This window comes from Monodelphis domestica, chromosome 7 (genome assembly GCF_027887165.1).
Source record: "Monodelphis domestica isolate mMonDom1 chromosome 7, mMonDom1.pri, whole genome shotgun sequence".
Taxonomy (NCBI): domain Eukaryota; kingdom Metazoa; phylum Chordata; class Mammalia; order Didelphimorphia; family Didelphidae; genus Monodelphis; species Monodelphis domestica.
This window is the reverse complement of record NC_077233.1, coordinates 135,076,828-135,095,715: the sequence shown is the minus strand read 5'-3', so window position 1 is coordinate 135,095,715 and position 18,888 is coordinate 135,076,828. Positions and strand designations below refer to the sequence as shown.

Sequence of the window (18,888 nt, the reverse complement as noted above, 5' to 3'; positions counted from 1 at the left end):
AATTTATGCTACTTATTACAAAAATAGTTAGAGGGAATTTGAGTTCGAATGCTGGCTCTAAAGTTTACTATCTATCTGATGTTATCAAATCACTTAACCTCCCTGAGCCCCAGTTTCCATATCCTTAAAGGTACTAGATTAGGAACTCTAAGGTTCTTTTGTTCTCTAATGATATTAAGGCTAAAATGTCAGTAGAGTGATCCTGTGACCTTTAAGCAATCTCCCTTCCCTTCCCCACTTTAATCTGCCTTTCTTCCCAACTTAATAATAACTCATATTAAAGAATGCTTTTAAGAGTTACAAAACATTAAATAGTGATTCTGTGGCATAGATCCCTCAAGTTTTAAATCTTGGAATTGTCTTTGACAATTGTCTTCCCTTTCACATCCAATCAATTGCCAGGCCCTGGAAAGTCTACTTCACAATTACTCTTGCATTTGTCTCTTCCCCATTTACTGTACCACTACACATATTGGGTCACTGCCAATGGTCTTGACTTTTGTCTTGTCACTGGACTTCGATGACTGGAAGAAAGAGTGAGGCTGATGAATGTGCAACTTTGCCTCAATTAATTCGCTGGAAAGTCAAGATATCACCCAATGATGATGTCATTGTTCCTCTTTGAAAAGAAAGAACCAACAGCTGGCATAAGCCCTTATCAATTCTCATCTGGTCTATTGTGGTAGCCTCTCAACTCTCCTGTTTTCAGTCTCTTTGCTATCTGGTTCATTTGTCACAGAGCTGCCAAAATAATGTTTCTAATACATAGATCTGAGCATGCAGTTCTCCTTCTGAAAACTGTTAGTGGTTCTGTATTGCTATATAAGGTTAAAATATAAACTTCTTAGCTTGACATTTAAATCTAGCCCCAATATTCAAGTCTTATTTCACTCTACTCCTTGTTATACACTCTATGCTTCAGCTAAACTGGAGTAATTACTTAATCCTGCCCTGTATTCTCCTGCCTTTTTACCTACATTCAAGCCATCTATATTTCCTTAATCAGTGCATTCAGTGCCTGGAATGAACTCTATCATCATAATCACCTGATTAACTCTTCCTTCTTCTCCTTCCAAGATCAGGGCAGGTGCTACCTTTTCCATGAAATCTTCCCCTATCTACATCTCCTATCCCTTTCCCCCCCTCTAACTGATAGCAAGCTCTCCTTCTTCATCCTTCCTCCTCATTACTAATTTGTCTGGAGATCTTTATTCAGCCTCATTTTATTTTTATGTGTGTATGTGGTAAACTTAATATTAAACTGTAAACTCCTTGAGGGTAGGGGTTGTGTGATTTTTAAATCTTTTTATACCTAGGACCTAGGCATGAAACATAGTAGGCTTTAAATATTTGGTGAATAAATGAAAAGATCTAGTTCAGGTACTCATCATCAAATGTCTGGATTATTTCAGTAGCCTGTGTGGGTTTGTCTGACTCAATTCTCTGCCCATTCCACTCCATTCTCCATTCAACCCTGCAAATAATTTTCCTAAAGTACATATCTAATCATGTTCCCCCTTCCCCACCTAATAAACTCCAGTGGATCCCTGTTGCTTCCAAGATCAAATACAAAATGCTCCACTGTTTATAACCTAGCTCCCTCCTACATTTCTAGTCGTTTTACCTCCCTGTCACATATTCTTTGATCCAATGACACTGACCTCCTGGCTGTTCCATGAACAAGACACTTTATCTCTTGGCTCTGGACATTTTCTTTGGTTATACCCCTATGCCTAAAATGCTCTCCTTTTTTTTCCAACTACTGACCTCTCAGGCTTCCTTTAAGTCCTAATTAAAATTCCATCTTTTACTGGAAGCCTTCTTCAACATCTCTTAATTCTAGTGCCTTCCCTCTCTTAATTATTTCCCATTTTCTGTATATAGTTTGCTTTATATATATTATATACACACACATATATATGTTTGCATATTGTCTCTGTCATTAGATGATAAATTCCTTGAGGACAAGGACTGTTTTTTGCCTTTTTCTTTTTGTATAACTAGTGCTCAGCACATTCCCTAGTATATAGCAGGTACTTAATAAATGTTTATCGATTGATTGAGAAAGCAGATAGGAGTAAGACAATCAGGTACGTGGAAGGCTATGAGTAGACTTGTCTTGATTGAATATGATAATGAACAGTAAGCTAGGCTGATTGTGGTGATTACAGAGCAGACCTTAGAGTCAGAGAGAGCTGGGTTTGAATTCTGACTTTGATATATATGCTGTCATAGACAATGTGAGTTAGGAGGGGTAAGCCACTTAAATGTTCAATGTTTCAGGCAGTTCTCTAAAGGTTAAATTCTGGATGAGTTTCCTCTCTGAATTAGGGGAGAGAATTCTATGCTGAAAGTTTCCAATATCAATGAAATCAGATTAGGAAAAAAAGGAAAAGAAACTGGGGCATCTAGGTGGCTCAGTAGATTGAGAGCCAGGTCCAGAGATGGGAGGTGCTGGTTTCAAATGTGACTTCTGACATTTCCTAGCTGTGTGACCCTGGGCAAGTCACTTAACCCCAATTGCCTGGCCCTTACTTTCCAGTATTGATTCTAAGATGGAAGGTAAAAGTTTAAAAAGGAAAAAAAAGAGGAAAAGAAAGGTAGGTCAACCTGATGAAATATCCCTAACTTAAAAAGCAGCTTAGAGAAAAGTTATGGCAATTTTTCATGGCTCTTTGATACTTTTCTGCCTTGGAAGAGGCCTGATTAAACTTAATTAACATTCCCCTGAACCCTTACATAAGTCCATTAGTAAAATGTTTTCTTGATTTTATAAATGGGTGAGCTGTGTCAGAGGCTAATGAAGTCACATCTAAGTAGTGGGTTAGAAATGAAAAGACGGGTCTCCAGTCTTAACCACGATATATCTTTATGCAATTTCATGGATACCTTTTAATTTTATTCAGACTCGTGATTTCATTGGTGTTGGGAAGTTTATGAGGAAACTTCCTTTACCAATGCAGAGCTGCAGATTATCGAGGCAGAGTGTTTCCTGGCTGTAACTTTCTAAGAGTCTTACAGCTTTTAGATGCCAGAAGGCTAGGTCTTCCTGACCCCAAGAGCAGCTTTCACTATATCCCATGCTCAGCTCAGTGCACCCTTTACGATTTTCAAAATGTCATATCTTACAGGATGCTTAGGAAAGCCATGGAAAGGGCAGCGGGGACTATAGAAAGTGACATTGCAGAGAATATAGGCTTTAGTCAAAATACCTGGCTTTGCCATTTATTGGCTCTGTGACCTTGGGCAGTTACTTCTCCTCTCTGGCCTTTCAATACCCTCAGTAATAAAATGAGGAGACTGGACTAGAATCATCTCCACCGTCCCTTCCCAGGCTGTACCATCTAGGATCCGTGACGGAGTAAGTGTGGCTAGTTAAAGGTGTAGCTGATGATTGGGACCTAGATGGGGACTAGAATAAAAGGCAAATGAACAAGGCTTCCCTTGCTTCTGTCTGCTCGACACAGACAAGGTGCATTGTATACAAACCTGGAATGTCCTTCTCAACTATCCTGGAACTTTTTTTTGATCTTAATGTTTCGTAATGGTTTGTTTTAAGCCAGGCCCTAGGAGAGAGAACGAAAGCTCCAAGATCATCACATCGACCTCTTTCCTCAGGATCAGGGCAGGAGGCTGGTGAATGTCAAGAGGGTATGTGAAGAGGGTGCTGAGGAGGAAACAGTGGTGCCGCAGGTTGGGCAGTTGAGATCCCCAGGCCGACATAATTACTGTTTTTGAAAATCAAATGAGACCGAGTAGCCCTCCCGGGCTTGCGGTTCCCAGACTGTCAGCGTGATTTAGCGCCTTGTGTACTGAGGGAAATTCGGGGCGAAACGGAGGAGAGGAGGGCGAGGGCGAGCGGGGGAGGGGAGGGGAGGGAAGAGGAGGGCGGGGGCCGCCGTTACCACAGCTGCTTTGACTCCAGCCTCGTTTCTCTTGATTAATCCATCCCATCTCCAAGCTGGAGTACAATGTCGTCCCGCAGCCTGCAGGTGTCTCCCCACGGAGCAGGCGGCGGTAGCGCATCCCCTACCCTGGCATGTGCCTCCAGCTAGCAGATGTTCGTTCGTTCATTCGCTCGCTCCTTCACTCGCTCCCTCTTCATTCTCGCGGCCAGACAGCCAGAGCTCCTCTGATCCCCTTGTCCTCCTTCTCCCCATTTTGCACCCCCTCCCTGAAGGCTCTGCTCCGGTCCCTCACGTCCCAGCCGGGTGGAAGGAAGCCCCTCCTGGACTGGCTCTCTCGCGTTCCTCTCGCCGCCGCCTTGCGAGCGCCCCAAGTTGAGAGGAAGATGGGGACCCGGCTGCAGCATTTGCAGAGCCGCTCCAGCAACAGATTGGAAGAGACGGAGAGTTTCCGCCGAGGAGAAACTGGCTGCTGAAGGGCGCGTGACAAGGCTCGGAGAACTTCTCCTCGCCCACACCCGCCCGCCCATCCGCACCCACCGGCTCCCTCGCCCCCAGCCCCGGCTTCCTTCGGGCTCGCTTGCTCCTTTCCCCGCGAGGAGGGCGGAGAGGCATGAAGACTAGCCGCCGGTGCCGAGCCCTGCTGGCCGTGTGTCTGAACCTGCTGGCTCTTCTCTTCTCCACCACTGCCTTCCTCACCACGCACTGGTGCCAGGGGACCCAGCGGGTGCCCAAGCCCAACTGTGGCCGCGACAAGAAGACGAACTGCCTCAACTACAGCGGTAACAGCACGGCCAACGACACGGCCGGCTCCCACGGGGTGCATTACAGCTGGGAGACCGGCGACGACCGCTTCCTCTTCAGGTATTTCCACACGGGCATCTGGTACTCCTGTGAGGAAAACCTCAGTGGACTTGGTAAGTGGCCGCGGGCTCCTCGTTCTCCTCTCCTCCCTCTTCTCCTCCCCGGCCTCCGGTGGCCCTGGGTAGAGGCGACCGCGATCATGGTTTGGCCTCACTGACCAGAGCGCGAAGGTGTTCCTCTCCTCCCGGGAACCCCGTGCGGTGTCCGTGAGACCATTTAGAACGAACGATCCAAGGGTTCCCCGGGAACGTTCCACGCGTTAGAACATTCAGCCTTTGGGAATGTTCCACGGGTTAGAATGTTTCTGTGTGTCACGGATTAGAAGGCTGGGCGCGCGCCGACCCGTAGGGCAACCTGTTCTTGGTCGGGAGGGCCAAGAAGCTTGCCGTCTCTGGGCTCCTTGACCTGTCCTCTGCCAGTTGTGCGTCCCTTCCAAGCGAGCCCTAGGAAAGGAGCACCTGGCCTGACCCTCCTATGCCAGGGCTGCTCCTGGGGGCTCCTACACTTTCCTCCCCAACCCCCAACAAAAAGAGGCCAAAGGGGTTCCGTTTTAGCGGGTACAGAGTGGGGCTGGCACTTTGGGTCCCTCCCTGACTGATAGTTTTAGGTTATGAGTACAGTTGGGGTTAACTGGAGTCCTGGCACTTCCGAACTGGGAGCATTGCGTAAATCCCCACCGAAACAAGCTACAAACAAGTATGTATGTGTATGCTTGGGGGCAAGTGGGGTGCAGAGAACTCTGTCAAGAGGATAGGCAGGGCCTTGAGGAACTAAGATATTGATGAAGTCAAGGAATAGTAGGAACAGAATTCCAATAAAATATGCAGAGAAGTCATTGCAACAGAAACAGATAAAATTACTCAAAACAAAATTCTTACTGATTAAAAAAAATGTACTTTTCAGGAGGTAAAATATGGGCACCGACCCAGGAAGCTTATTGTGGTTGGCTCCTCTCCTTCTACATCTTTGAGTGCTCTTCTCCTGGCCACAAAGGGAAGTACGAGTGTTACAAAGCTCAAGTACAAGGCTCTAGCAAAAGCTAGAAGTGTCTGGGTGAGAGATGGCCTCTGGCAAAGGCCCTTGGGAAGGCAGCAGGCATATCTATAAATTGAGGCCTGTGTACCTTGAGAGCTTTTTTTTTTTTTTTTTTGTTAATGCTGGGTTGTAATATCAGGCCCTGAGTGATGATCAGAGAGGGTGATGCATCTGGAGTGAATTGACAGCAACTCTTCCCCCCCCCCCCCCCCATGGTTAAATATAATTTCATATGATTTTGGTTCTGCAGGGCAATATGATTATGCCTGTGCATATTCAAGTGATGGTAGAAGTGGATATCCTTAGAGTCTTTGGCAAGCCCCATTGTGTTAATATGAGCCTTCTTTTTGGGGAAGAGCAAAATACTGCTTGTTGGGCTAGTTGAAAGGGCAGAGTGAAGGTTCAAAGTACTTCAGTCCAGGAAATGCCTGACAGCTTGTACTTAGGATAAGATCAGATTTTTTTTTTCTTTCTTGGAGGCTTTCTAGTTTAGCTTATCTTTCACACAAAGTATAACTTTTTAAAGTTATTCTTTCTGTTGCTTATAAACATGCTGATTCTTTCTACATTGTATTTTTGCCAGAGATAAGCTTTTAGTTATCGATAAAGATTGATTTGATCTCTAACTTCTGATGGTACCTTTTCTATATTTTAGTTCTATTTTAGACTTCAGTTCTGGAAGCACCTTTAGACCAAAGCTGTAATCTTACAGATAAGGAACCTGAAAATCAGAGAGGAGACCACTCTGCCCAAAGTCATGTAAATAAACTTTTAGTGTTAGTATTAGGATCCAGATCTTCTGAGATATCATGGAGCACTGAAAAGAACATTAGATTTGGATTTAGATGAACTGGATTTGAATTCTTACCTCTAAGACCCTTTCCAGACTAAATCCCACAATGTTGTGATTTCCAGTCCATTACTCATTCCACTAAATCACCACGAAATTAATTAATTGCTTTTAATAACTTCACAAGTCACAACCCTAACCACCCATATAAAAAATTTCATACCTTGACACTTGGAAAATCATTACCCTTTTGGCCCATAAACCATTCTTCCCCTTGAAGAAAGCATTTCTGAGTTCTTGAATAAGACCCAGAAATTGCCATTAGTTCCCATTCCCACATTCCTTCTACCTCTTGCACATGAATACTTCCCTCCCCGTCTTTCCCCCATCTACCAAGAACCACTCTGACAGCTAGAATCAGGGCTCCCACTACTACTCTTCATGTACTTTTCTCAACCAAGACTTTTTAGCTGTTGCTTCAGAAGGGAAGGGAGATTTTTTTTATTAGTTTGGGGCCTTTGGTTCAGTTCTCAGGAATTCTTCCTTTCTACACTAGTCTCACCTCCAGGAAGCCTGGATTAAGACAGTTTGGGAGTGAGGAGGCAGGAAGATGGGTTAGGTGGGGTGAGGGAAGTACACTAATGTAAGGTGACATATGAAGAGAGGGCTGTTCGGAGGAGCTAAATCAGAGATGACTAAATGTGGCGTGGTAGTTAGGACCTGCACTGTAATCATATCTATGCCTCTTACTACATGGGTAACCTTGGATAATTCATCTCATCTCTGGACCAAAATTTCCTTATCTGCATATAAGGGGATTGGACTAGATATCATCTAAGGACCCTTTTAACCCTGTATCTGATGATTTATATTTGGGACCAAAATAGACAACAAAACAACAAATGGAAGACTGTTTAAGGCCTGGAATTTTTTTGGGGGGGTATAAACTGGTTGTCTAAAAAGATATTTTGATAACTACATTTTAATATAATTACTTTTCTTTGTAATCCTTTGTTTTTTATTTTACACATTTAAAAATATTCTGAGAAGGGATCCATAGGCCAAAAAGGAGTTCAGTACACAAAAGAAGGTTAAGCACCCTTGATTTAGGGTAATTCCTATTGTGTATAAATAAATAACCTTCTTTTTAGTTCTATGGCAAACTCTGGGTTATGATCAGCACTTATTACCATGATTTTTATTATTTTAAAATATAATCTTTTTCATTGCCCATGATAATTTACCACTGTGATGATATGCTATTGGATGCATGTCTGAATGGATTGACTATTTGGATAAATCAAGTTGACTATTTGGATAAATCAAATAAGCTTTAGATCCTTTCTTTTTTCTCTTAGTCATCAGGACATGAAATACTTACCTCACAGGAAAAATGCAATTTTCCTTCTTGGGGCTTGGAACATGGTGATCAGCCAGTCACTCATGAAGCCTTTGGTACTCTTGCATGTGCTTGCTGATGAGTGAGGCCAAATTCTGTCAGTCTCACTACACTTCAATTAAAAGCAGAGATTTTTGGTGTATCTTTACCTCTTCTTTGTTTTGTGACCCATAAGAAAAATAACCGCCTCCTCCATCAACATCTGACCCTTATAGGAAGATAATTAAAGGTAAACTTCTCTGTCTGCATTAAAAGAAAAGGGAACATTTCTTTTTCATTTACTCTTTTTCCTCACAGTTTCTGTGAACCATACCAACACAGACCATAACCTGTCCCTCTTAGAGAAGAACATACTGCAAACATTCCTGCTTCAAATCCCCAACCAGAAACTTTGGGCCTGTAAAAACTTCTCTCTATCACAGTCATTCACAGTGAAATCTAACAAGTCCCTTTTCCCACACTAATAGCCCACAGGGCTCACAAAGAAAACTATAGTCCTTTCCCAAAACAGATACACTTTCACCAAGCCTAGCACAAAGGAACCTTTTCTCTCTCCTCTGTGAAGGAACATCATCCTCCCTCAAAATACAGAAAAGAAATCATGTCCTACACACACACACACACACACACACACACACACACACACACAAAACAGCACAGTCTTCAGTCCAGATTCTGTCTGCTTAGAGTTGGTATCCTGAATTTGGGAAATAGGAAGCCTAGGCTTTACTTTTGATTTTCCCCATTATTTTGTTTTGTGACCATCCCATTCCCCATCTCCCAGCAAGTTTACATTTATTCATTAGTCAACAAGGCAGCCCTAGTTAGTGGGAAATGCCCTGGATTAGAGACTGAGGACAGAGGTTTGAATCCTGTTTACAATCTGTGTGACTGTGGGCAAGTCATTCATCTTTTGTTTTCCTATTTTTAACATGATTGAGTTAGATAAGATAATGTTTGAGACCCCTTCTAATTCTAAATCTTTGCTTCTGTAAAATATATATATTAAGGCTTCTTGTGTACCTGGCACTAAAGACATTAAAGAAATGTAAGACATAACCTTTTCCATCAAGAGCTTATAATCAAGAGAGAAAATGATACATAAACACATATACAATGCCCACATATAATATATATATATATATGAAACTTGTATGACAATGCAAAGCACTGTACTATTATGCATAAAATTATTGTTAAGACAAAGTACTAGCTATAGGAATGCAGAAATATTGGGAAGCCCAGAACTGTAAGTCTACAAGGTACCTCAGAGGTCAGAAAGTCCTTCTATATGTCTGAAAAGTCCTTCTTCAGCTTCTATTTGAAGACTTCCAGTGATAGAGAATTCCTTCTGTTCCAGGTCAGCCTGCTGCATTTTGGGTAATTTTAATTATCAGGAAGGTCTTTTTCCTTATATAAATTTGAAACCCATGTCCTTGCACCAATTGCTCTTAATTTTGTTCTTTGGGGTTAACTTTCACATGACAACCCTTCAAGTACTTGAAGACAGTGATCACATCCTTTCAGTCTTTTTCCTTTCCAGACTCAACATTCAACTGTTTCCTGTATAGCATATTCTCCAGTTATTCAGCTATCTTGGTAGCTTTCTTCCAGTTGCATTCTAGCTTGTCATTATTTTTCCTAAATATCGGAACTGAATATTTGGTTTGACCAGATCAGAGTATAATTCCCTAGTTCTAGATACTCTGTCTCTATTGATCAATGTATGTTAAATTCAGGAAGAACTATTCTTATCCGGGTTTTCAATATCTGACCACTCCTCCTCATCTCCTTTGCTGGCTCATCATCCTGTGGATATACTTCACATGTCTGTCTTGGACCATCTCTGTCTATCCTCTCTTGGATATCCTCTTTCAGTAGCTCCCATGTAGGTAACACAAGTCTATGTTTCCAGACTTAGTCTCTCTTCTGAGCTCCAGTCCCACATTACCAAATGACTAATGGACATTTCTAACTATATGCCCAGAGGCATCTCGGACTCAACATTGTCTAAAACATCTTACTTACCCCTTTACTGAATTTCCTTATTTCTGCCTAGAGAATAATTCTTCTAGTCCCCCAGGTTGTGCTGCCTAGGTATTATAGTCAATCTATGGCCAAATCTTGCTGTTTTTACCTTTTATAAACTTCTCTCACATTTGACTAATTATCTCTATTCAATTAACACCTTAATTTAGCCTCACAATCACCCTTTGCCTGGACTTTTGGACTCCTTACTAAATTCAAATCTGGCTTCAGACACTTAACTATCTGTAGGACCCTGGGCAAATCACTCTTTGCTCTGTTCCTTATCTGTATAATGAGCTGAAGAAGAAAATGGTAAACAACTCTAGGATCTTTGCCAAGAAAACCCCACATGGACTCACAAAGGGTTGGATATGACTAAAAATTACTCATGTGCATATGTATCCATTGTATATGTATGTGTGTCTATGTGTGTGTGTATACTACCTTTAAGGAATGTAAGCACCTTGAGAGAAAGGACTACCACATTTAGACTGCCATTTTAACTAAACTTCCACTCATTGTTTCTGGTTCTGTTCTCTCAATTCATCTATATAACCCTTCAAATACTTGTAGCCAGTTCTCATGCCTTCCCCTTAGTCTTTCTTGTCTTCTCTTGGCTAAACATTTCCCAGTTCTTTCAACCCATTCATTGTGGTCCAATAGGAGGACAAAAGATTGGGTAAGTTAAGTGGTAGTGAAGGTGGGGTAAAGGGTTATATTGAATTTCAGATAGCATCCTAGCACATTAAAGTTTGGGTATCATCTTTTAGCTCAGCAGTGTCCAAAGAGCCTCTAGGGAATTGTGACTCCATTACCAAAGGGCCACAGTCTCAAAGGACATGTGATCAACCAGTCAGAGGGTGAGAAAATAGATTATATACCATTTTCTCCAGTGGTAGTCAATCTTGAGACTTTTCTCTAAGACAGCCACACCTACATTGTCTCCCAATATTCCTCTATATTTCCTCTTTCCTCCAGTGTCTAAGTTCCCAACTCTCTTCTTAGGGCAGATATAACTTGACTACTACTAGGGTACCCATAGCAGGAGCCATGCAAGTACCATTAGGAAAGTAAATCCTCAATTATACCTATTTCCTGTTCTATAAATCATTGACTAGTTGTGGCAAGTGCCCTCTAAAGGCAAAATTTTTCTCTCCAATGAAGTCTCATCCTACCACCTCTATTCCACCACTGTATGCCTTTCCATTTTGGGTGGAACCAGGGGAGCTTCAGAATGAGTGCTGTTTTTAAGGGATGTTTAAGGGGAAGAAACTTACTACAGTGCTCAAGAGTGAGTTGTGACTATATCTCAGTTCTTATTATATTATCTTTCCCATCACAACCTACCCCAACCTGCTGAATTGCCAGGAAGGGTTATACAATCCTTCCATTTATCCAGTTTCACTACCCTACTGTCACTATTGACTCCTTTTTCTCCTTCAGTCAGTTGCCAGAACTTTTGCTTACATCTGGGCTTGTCTTTCTGTTCATACCAGCCACAACCCTAGTTGAAGCCTTCATCATCTTTTCCCTGGACTATTGCAGTGACCTCCTATCTCAAGTCTCTTCTCTCCAAACCATCCTCTATAGGATGCTAAACTAATTTTCCTAAAGTATATGTCTGGTCATTTCATTCATGAAATTCCAATAACTTTATTGATTTGATGATAAAAAATTATTTCATATTAACATCATCCATTTTACTTTTTAATTTTTGCATACATTTATAATGTACATGATTTTTAGTACATTAAATTAGTAGTGCTAATTTAATTTAGAAATAAGCAAATATACATATTGGGAGGTTGTACTCAAATTTTAACTTTCATCAATAGGGATATGATCATATATGTTTAGAAGCTATTGTTCTAGGTAATGTGAAGCAATTGTAGATTTTTTAGCATAATGAGATAGGAATATTAATTTGGCTACAGCTATTCATGTCCTCAATGTCACTAGAGGTATAAGACCATATGATGGCCAAAGGTGTCCACCATTGGCACAGACTGTCCTGAATAGAATCCAAATAGAAGAGAGATTCATTATAGATGGATAAGTTTGTACCTAATATTGTGTTAATTTTGTTAAATCCTGGAATACTCCAGTGCATACTCAGTGAGATCCACTGATATTCCAAATCAAAGGGCCTAAATGGTTCATGCTGGAAAAGTCAGGTGGATGAAGAATGCTTATTCACTAGATTATGACAAATAGTTGGATGGGCAGTCCACTGATTTAGTCTATCAATACATATATTTTAGTCAGACAATGAAGATGACCTTCAAATGAATGAAGATAAGAGCAGGATGGATTGCATTTGGGAAATTGTGTAGTACTTTCAGGAATTTCATGCTGCTCCCTAACATAAAAGCCCATCTTTTTAATACCAGTCATCTCTTCGTGATGCTATGTAGCTACAAATAATAGAGTGCCATTATCTCTGAAGAATCAAAATTTCTATGACCTAAAGAACAATGGGGAGATGCTTGGCAGGTATAAATGGCCTCTTACAGATTACCAAAGATGCCTTGTTTTGAAAAGGTGCATTAAAGGCAGCATTAAGAAAATATATGGTTGGAAAAGGAGATGGCTTCATCCTATGGTAGGAATAAGAACCTAGAAAATGTCAAAAAATGCAGAGGAAGGCCTCTAACAAGTAAGTAGATCTTCTAGAAGGATTTTGGGAAGGATAAATTCCTTGAGGGCAAAGACTATTTCCTTATTTTTTTGGTATCCCCAGCACTTAGCCCAGTGCCTGCCACATAGTAGGCTCTTTTAAAATGTTTGTTGAATTATGATAAGGACAAGAACTGCATAGGAAGATATGAGTGATTTGCATCGATAAAGGAAGTAACCACCATAATGAGACCATTGATTCACAGAAGTATCAGTCATCTCCTTGTTGTTGTAAGATGGATTTAAGTTGTGAAAGACCTGACTTAGTAGGCATCAAGGTATAAAATGATAAGAAATCTGGATTAGTGTGTTGATAGTAGGAGTAGATGAATGGATGGGAGATACATTTTAAAGGAAAATCAACCAACTTGTAATGACTGTTTGAATAAAGGGCTATGATATAGCCAGCTCAAGATGATTTGTAGCTTTGACCTTCTATTAATAATTCAAACTTTGGGAAAAGGTGTGGTGCCTTTGAAAGAGGTAGGAAAGTTGGGAGAGGAAACTGGTTTGGAGGAAGGTGACAAGGAGTTCATTTTCCTTTCTCTATGAATTGCTTTATCAGTAAAATGGGAAAAGTAACATCTAATACTATTTTCATTCTACTCTTATGAGGATAAATACTTGTAATTAGGTTTTTTTACTCTCAGTCTTCAGGTACCCAACTACCTATTTGTTATATAGTAAATGAAATTTTTAGAATAGTACTTAATGCTACCCCTTTTTTCCCCACTCTCCATCCCAATCTGTATTTAATACCTAATATGTTTAAGTACTATGGACAGCAGCACTTAAGGGATGGTGAATAATCCTGCTTATTGAATTTTCTCATTCAAGGAAAAAACTCACCACCTTTCTTGCTGCCATCACTAAAAGAGCACTATAGGATTTCTTCCTATTTTCTTTGATAAATATAGCTTTTTGGTCCAACAAATTAGTCTACAGTGCATTTATATGTATAAAACATTGCTAAGACAATCTTAATTGCTAAGGATGGGGAAGTGGAATGCAGGTGTACCCCTGTTAAAACAAACCTATTATTCAAATCTAGATAAAAAGATCAATATTCTCTGCAAAAGGGTTAATGGTTTGGTTTTAAAAAATATAGCTTGTATTCCTGAAGTTCCAAATTTTCAAGTGCACAGAGGACAGGAGAATTGGGTTCTAGTCCTGGTTCTAACTTAGCAACTATGATCATGGGCAAATCAGTTAACCACTCTGGGCTTTTAAAAAAATTTACATCTGAAAAATGAGTGGGCTGTATAAGCTTATCTTTCAGCTCTGATACTCTACAACTTCAGAGAATTGTCAGCAACATATCTTTGTGCAATGTGAGGTGAGCCTCTATTCTACACATAATGCAGTGGATTTCCATGGACTCTTTCTCTTATATTCTTTCTTTTCTCTACCTTCTTTTGTTCTGATCTTAATGATAGCTGTTTAGTGGGAAGATATAAGTGGAGCTGGAGGAGTGAGAGTGCCAGAATTACCCATTAAATATAATAATTTTAAAAAATTCTGTGGGATATAGGAATGATTGCAATCTTGGCACTGTTGTATAAAAAAAAAAAAAGAAAGAAAACCCCCAAACCCTCCAAGTTTGCTCGTAGGACCATCCTAGGAATCAGAAAATCAAAGAGTCCTTTCCCCAAGGTCATTTTTTTCTAGCCCTAATTTCTTCTCGCCAATGAGCTTAAACCCATTCTTTTTCCAAAATGCTACAAATGACGTATGCTCATTATTCAGGCATTTAGACCTGGTGATTAATTAATTTGCAGGAGGTTTATGACTTTTAAAAATTTGTATATCTTGAAAGAGACAAGAAAAATGAGAAATGAGATTGTTTGGTGGACTTTGTAGTTTATGATTGCAGGTCTTGGGGTTTTCTTGTGACCATCCAAAATTTCAAAAGTACTTATAGACTGTAAAACACTAAGAAATATAGAAGTATAAATTGATTCGAGGATCAACAATTGGAGAACTTGTTTCCAAAGGCTGGAGGATTTCTTCCCTGGGATTAAGTTTCAAGAAATTTCAAAGAATAAACTAAGAAACATCAGAAAGGACAGAACAAAGCTAGTCTTTCAGGAAAGCGAATCTTTTCTTTTCCTAAATGGGTATATCATTGTTTTTTGTTTAAAACTCTTACTTTTTATCTTTGTAACAACTCTAAGACAGAAAGGGATTAGGTAGCAAATGGGATTAGGTAATTTATCCATGGTCACCCAGCTAGGAAGTATCTGAGGTCATATTTGAACTCAGGTCCTCCTTACTCCAGGCTTGATACTCTCTCTGATGTGCCACCTATCTGCCTCTGGTCATTGTTTTTAAGGGATGATTTGAGGGGCATCAGGATAATACTTCTCCTGTGGGTCACAGGGTTTAGAGATGAAGTAACCTCAGAGATCATCTAGTCAAACCTCCCCATTTAATTATTTTTTTTAATTCTCAAATATTTTTGACATGGAGCAATGATCACTAATGAAAACAATTATAAAAACCATTGCATTAATAATTTATCCAAATTTCTTAACTGATCTTCATAGCATATTACTTTTCTTCCTATTTTTTTTTCTGGAAGTCTTTAAGGGAAGGTGGATGTCATTTTGCTGGTAGGCAATAGATCACTATTCAGTAAAGACTAGGTGATGTCTAAAATTCTGAAAAACTTGAGATCCTAGATTCTGTGATTCAGAGTGTATCTCCTGGCCACTTTTAGTATTATTCTTTTCTCTTCAAAGTCTTCCAGAGCTGTGAGGGTGAAAAGCATCAGATAATCAAGTTGTGAAGGACCTGATTTGTCCTATGGTTTCTTTGCTTTTCTGGTGATGCTACTGATTGAAATGAATGTGTTATGCTTCTTTTGATAGTGGAAATTCTATCATTAGTGTTAATATTTCTTCATTTCCATCCCCATGGAACCAGAAACCAAGTTTTTCTATCAGGATCCCTGCCTAGAATCCTTTCTTGAGTAGTTTGACAAAGTCTAGATTTATTGACCTTTACAGCATGCAGCAGGTCATACCTTCTAATTTATTTTTATTTTTTAAAAAGCTCTTACCTTCTGTCTTAGAATTGATACTAAGTATTGGTACCAAGGCAGAATATTGGTAAGGGCTAGGCAGTTGGTTTGCATTTCTCTAATCAGGAGGGATTTAGACACTTTCTTCATATGATTTTGATAGTTTTGATTTCTTCATCTGAAAACTTCCTATTCATATCCCTTGATAATTTTATCAATTGGGGAATTATTTGATTTCTTATAAACTTGACTTAATTCTTTGTATATTTGAGAAATCAGACCTTGGTCAGATAATTTTGTCATAATTTTTTTTCTCAGTATGTTGCTTCCTTTCTAATTTTGGTTGCATTGGTTTTGTTTGCACAAAACCTTTTAATTTAACATAATAAATTTTTTTTCATTTTATATCTTGTAATGTTCTCTGTTTCTTCCTTGGTCTTAAATTCTTTCTTTCCCCATGACAGTTATACTATTCCACATTTGCCTAATTTACTTTATTATTTATTATTATATTAGATAATTATTAATTAATAATATCACTCTTTATGTTTAAATTTATGTTTAAATCGTATACCCATTTTGAACTTGTCTTGGTATAGGGTATGAGATATTGATTTAAACCTAATTTTTGCCATTCTGTTTTCCAATTTTCCAGCAGTTTTTGTCAAATAGTGGGTGCTTAGTCCCAAAGCTGGGATATTTGGGTTTATTGAACCCAAGATTGCTGAGGTTATTTACTCCAGGTCTAGGCAGTTGGAGTTAAATGACTTGCCCAAAGTCACAGAGCTGGAAGCATCAGAGGCCAGATTTGTGAGTATACCTTTTTATTCAGACTTAACTAGATTCATATTGATGTAATTTTTTAGGGGTTTAAAAAGCCAAAATGAAACTAAGGTGATATAAAATGTAAATTATTGTATTTAAAGGATGTTTGTTAGGGTGGAGCTGAGTCAGAATAACAGAACATAGTTAGAGCATACATACGATGTTTGATAAAGAATGAATGGCAAGAATTCATTTATTTTTTTTTAAACTTTCCCTCTTACTCATTGGTGCAGTTAAGAATTCATTGGGCCCTAGACTAATGGAGCATAAATCTAGAAAGGGAGGAGTGTGTGTGTGTGTGTGTGTGTGTGTGTAGTTGAATATGAGGTATAGTACTTGAATTTCTGGAAATTAATACAGGAGTTTGGGCTATGTCCCTCAGGAGAAAGATTAGCTCCTCGTTTGGCTTGCTAAATCCATTTGGCTCCATGCTTATTTCATGTTCCCTGAATACATCAAGGTAGCTATGTTGCTTAGGCAAATTGCTTTTCAAACAATAGGTGTTTTCTGTTCTAAGCAGGTAGTCGGACAAAAAGGGAAGCATATGACAGTTTTCTAATCATTAAATTCAAATGAAAAACCATTGCTAAAAGACAAGAGTTGGGAACTCCAAGTGCCTTCTAGGAAATGAATTCCTAGTTTGAAGCCGAAAAGCCAGATCACTGGTGGAGGAAGGTTAGTTCATTTTCACAGTGCTAAAAGCATTCTATCTCCACCAACCCCACTTTGTCTTCTGTGCATTTGGTGCTGTTTGTCAGTACTGATTTACGCTCTTTGGAACTGTGACCCTGAGGCTGCCCTCTTCGGAATGGTGAAGAGATGTCCCCTCTCTTTTTCCTTAGCTGTTTCCCGGGCAGAATGGTAGCCAACAGCAGGCAGACTCACAGTTACTCCAGGGAGATGGCTCATAGTGTGTTGGCTCAACAAACTGAAGACTTGAAAAGGACAATACAACCAAGGGGAAGCTTTGCCAAGCCTGAAATCAAACCTCCATAGCCTCAGGAGAGCGGTTAGACAATACAGTAGATTCTCAAATAGCTGAGACAAGTCCTGAACATCAAACAGCGCCATTGCCTAAACCCATGTCTGAGGGTATGTTTGCACATCCCTATAGAGGCAGTGTATGTAAGAGAAAGCTTGTTCTGGTATAGGGGAGAGGCTGAGGGCGGGGCGGTGTTCCAAATCATACTCCTTATCCAATCTCATTGGTGCAAATTGCATTGTTTGACCTGCCATGCAGTTTTTCAGTCTGGTTCTAAACTCAGTTGCTAGCTTAAATTTGAATTACATATTAGATGTTTTAAGTTGCAGCAGCTGCCACAAAGCCAAAATATACTGGTGTGTAATTTGACTTGGATTTTTTTTTTTTGAGGAATACCAAAGACTATCTCCTTACTGAAGGAGCATTAAGAAAAACAAACTTATGACAGCCCAGAGCAGGAAGATTTCCAATAAAACAATTGTACAGAGTGGATTGCACAGGACATGCATGATATGGCTTTACTTTTGGGGCTCTAATTAAAAACTCTTATGGTATCCATTAGCCTTCGGGAAGACCTTTTAGGAGGAAAGCTACCTCTCAAAGAAAAGTGAGTCTTTGAAAATGTTAGCTTGTGAAGCTTAATATTTTGAAGAAGTCACTTCAGTCTCAAAATTCTGTGTATGAATGGCTCAAAGAGAACAGAATATAGTCATTGAGTAAAATCGTCTCCAGTATTCAGGGTGACACCAAATGGAATAACCCTGGCAACTGGAGATAGTATCAATGACTATACAGAAAAACTTATAACTGAATTCCCAAAGTTCCAGTTCTGAGGTGAGTCCTCGTGGTTTTTGAGATGGGAGGAATTTCTTCACACATCTCAGCTATGGCACCAACCAGTAGTGGTGGTGGCTCCAAGAAAATTAGCCTCAAGCTCATTGCTGACCCTGCCAATGTAGCTCAGGTGGTCATGGCAGGTTTGACTGTGGCTTCAGCAGTGCCAGCAACAATTGGCACAAAACTGACCAGTCTCAGGGTCAAAGTACTGCTAGAGCTACTGCTGGGGTTGAGTGTGGGGAACAAACAATTAGGTGTTGTAAGAATGGTCATGAGCAAACATGCCAATAATTAATGCTGGTACCAGGTCTAATGGTCTATGTCTACATGGGTCATTGGTTATCTAACTATTATGTACCCTAGTGGTTTTTCAGGTAAACATAAAAGAGACTGATTTTAATTTTTTTTCCAGCCAGATATTTGTTGTGATGAAGTGGAATTTTGATGCCAACAATAGGTAGTATGTTAGCTTTCAGCATGTCTACCTTCTTATTGGTTTCCACTTGAAAGTCATCTGCATCTTTA

General features: G+C 39.9%; 1 protein-coding gene across 3 annotated transcripts in view; it reads left to right on the top strand.

Moving 5' to 3' along the window:
* The first annotated feature begins 3,856 nt into the window (after nt 1–3,856).
* The window catches only part of GSG1L (GSG1 like), a 406,917-nt gene continuing 391,885 nt past the window's right edge, over nt 3,857–18,888 (top strand). The window contains exon 1 of one of the 3 annotated variants that reach the window (XR_008913531.1): nt 3,857–4,822. Coding sequence is in view for 2 of the 3 variants with exons in the window: in XM_056805506.1 (XP_056661484.1) it covers nt 4,519–4,822 (304 nt within the window). In the remaining variant the exon portion in view is untranslated. The remainder of the gene's footprint in view (nt 4,823–18,888) is intronic. The other 2 variants (XM_056805506.1, XM_056805507.1) reach the window with 2 other exon arrangements.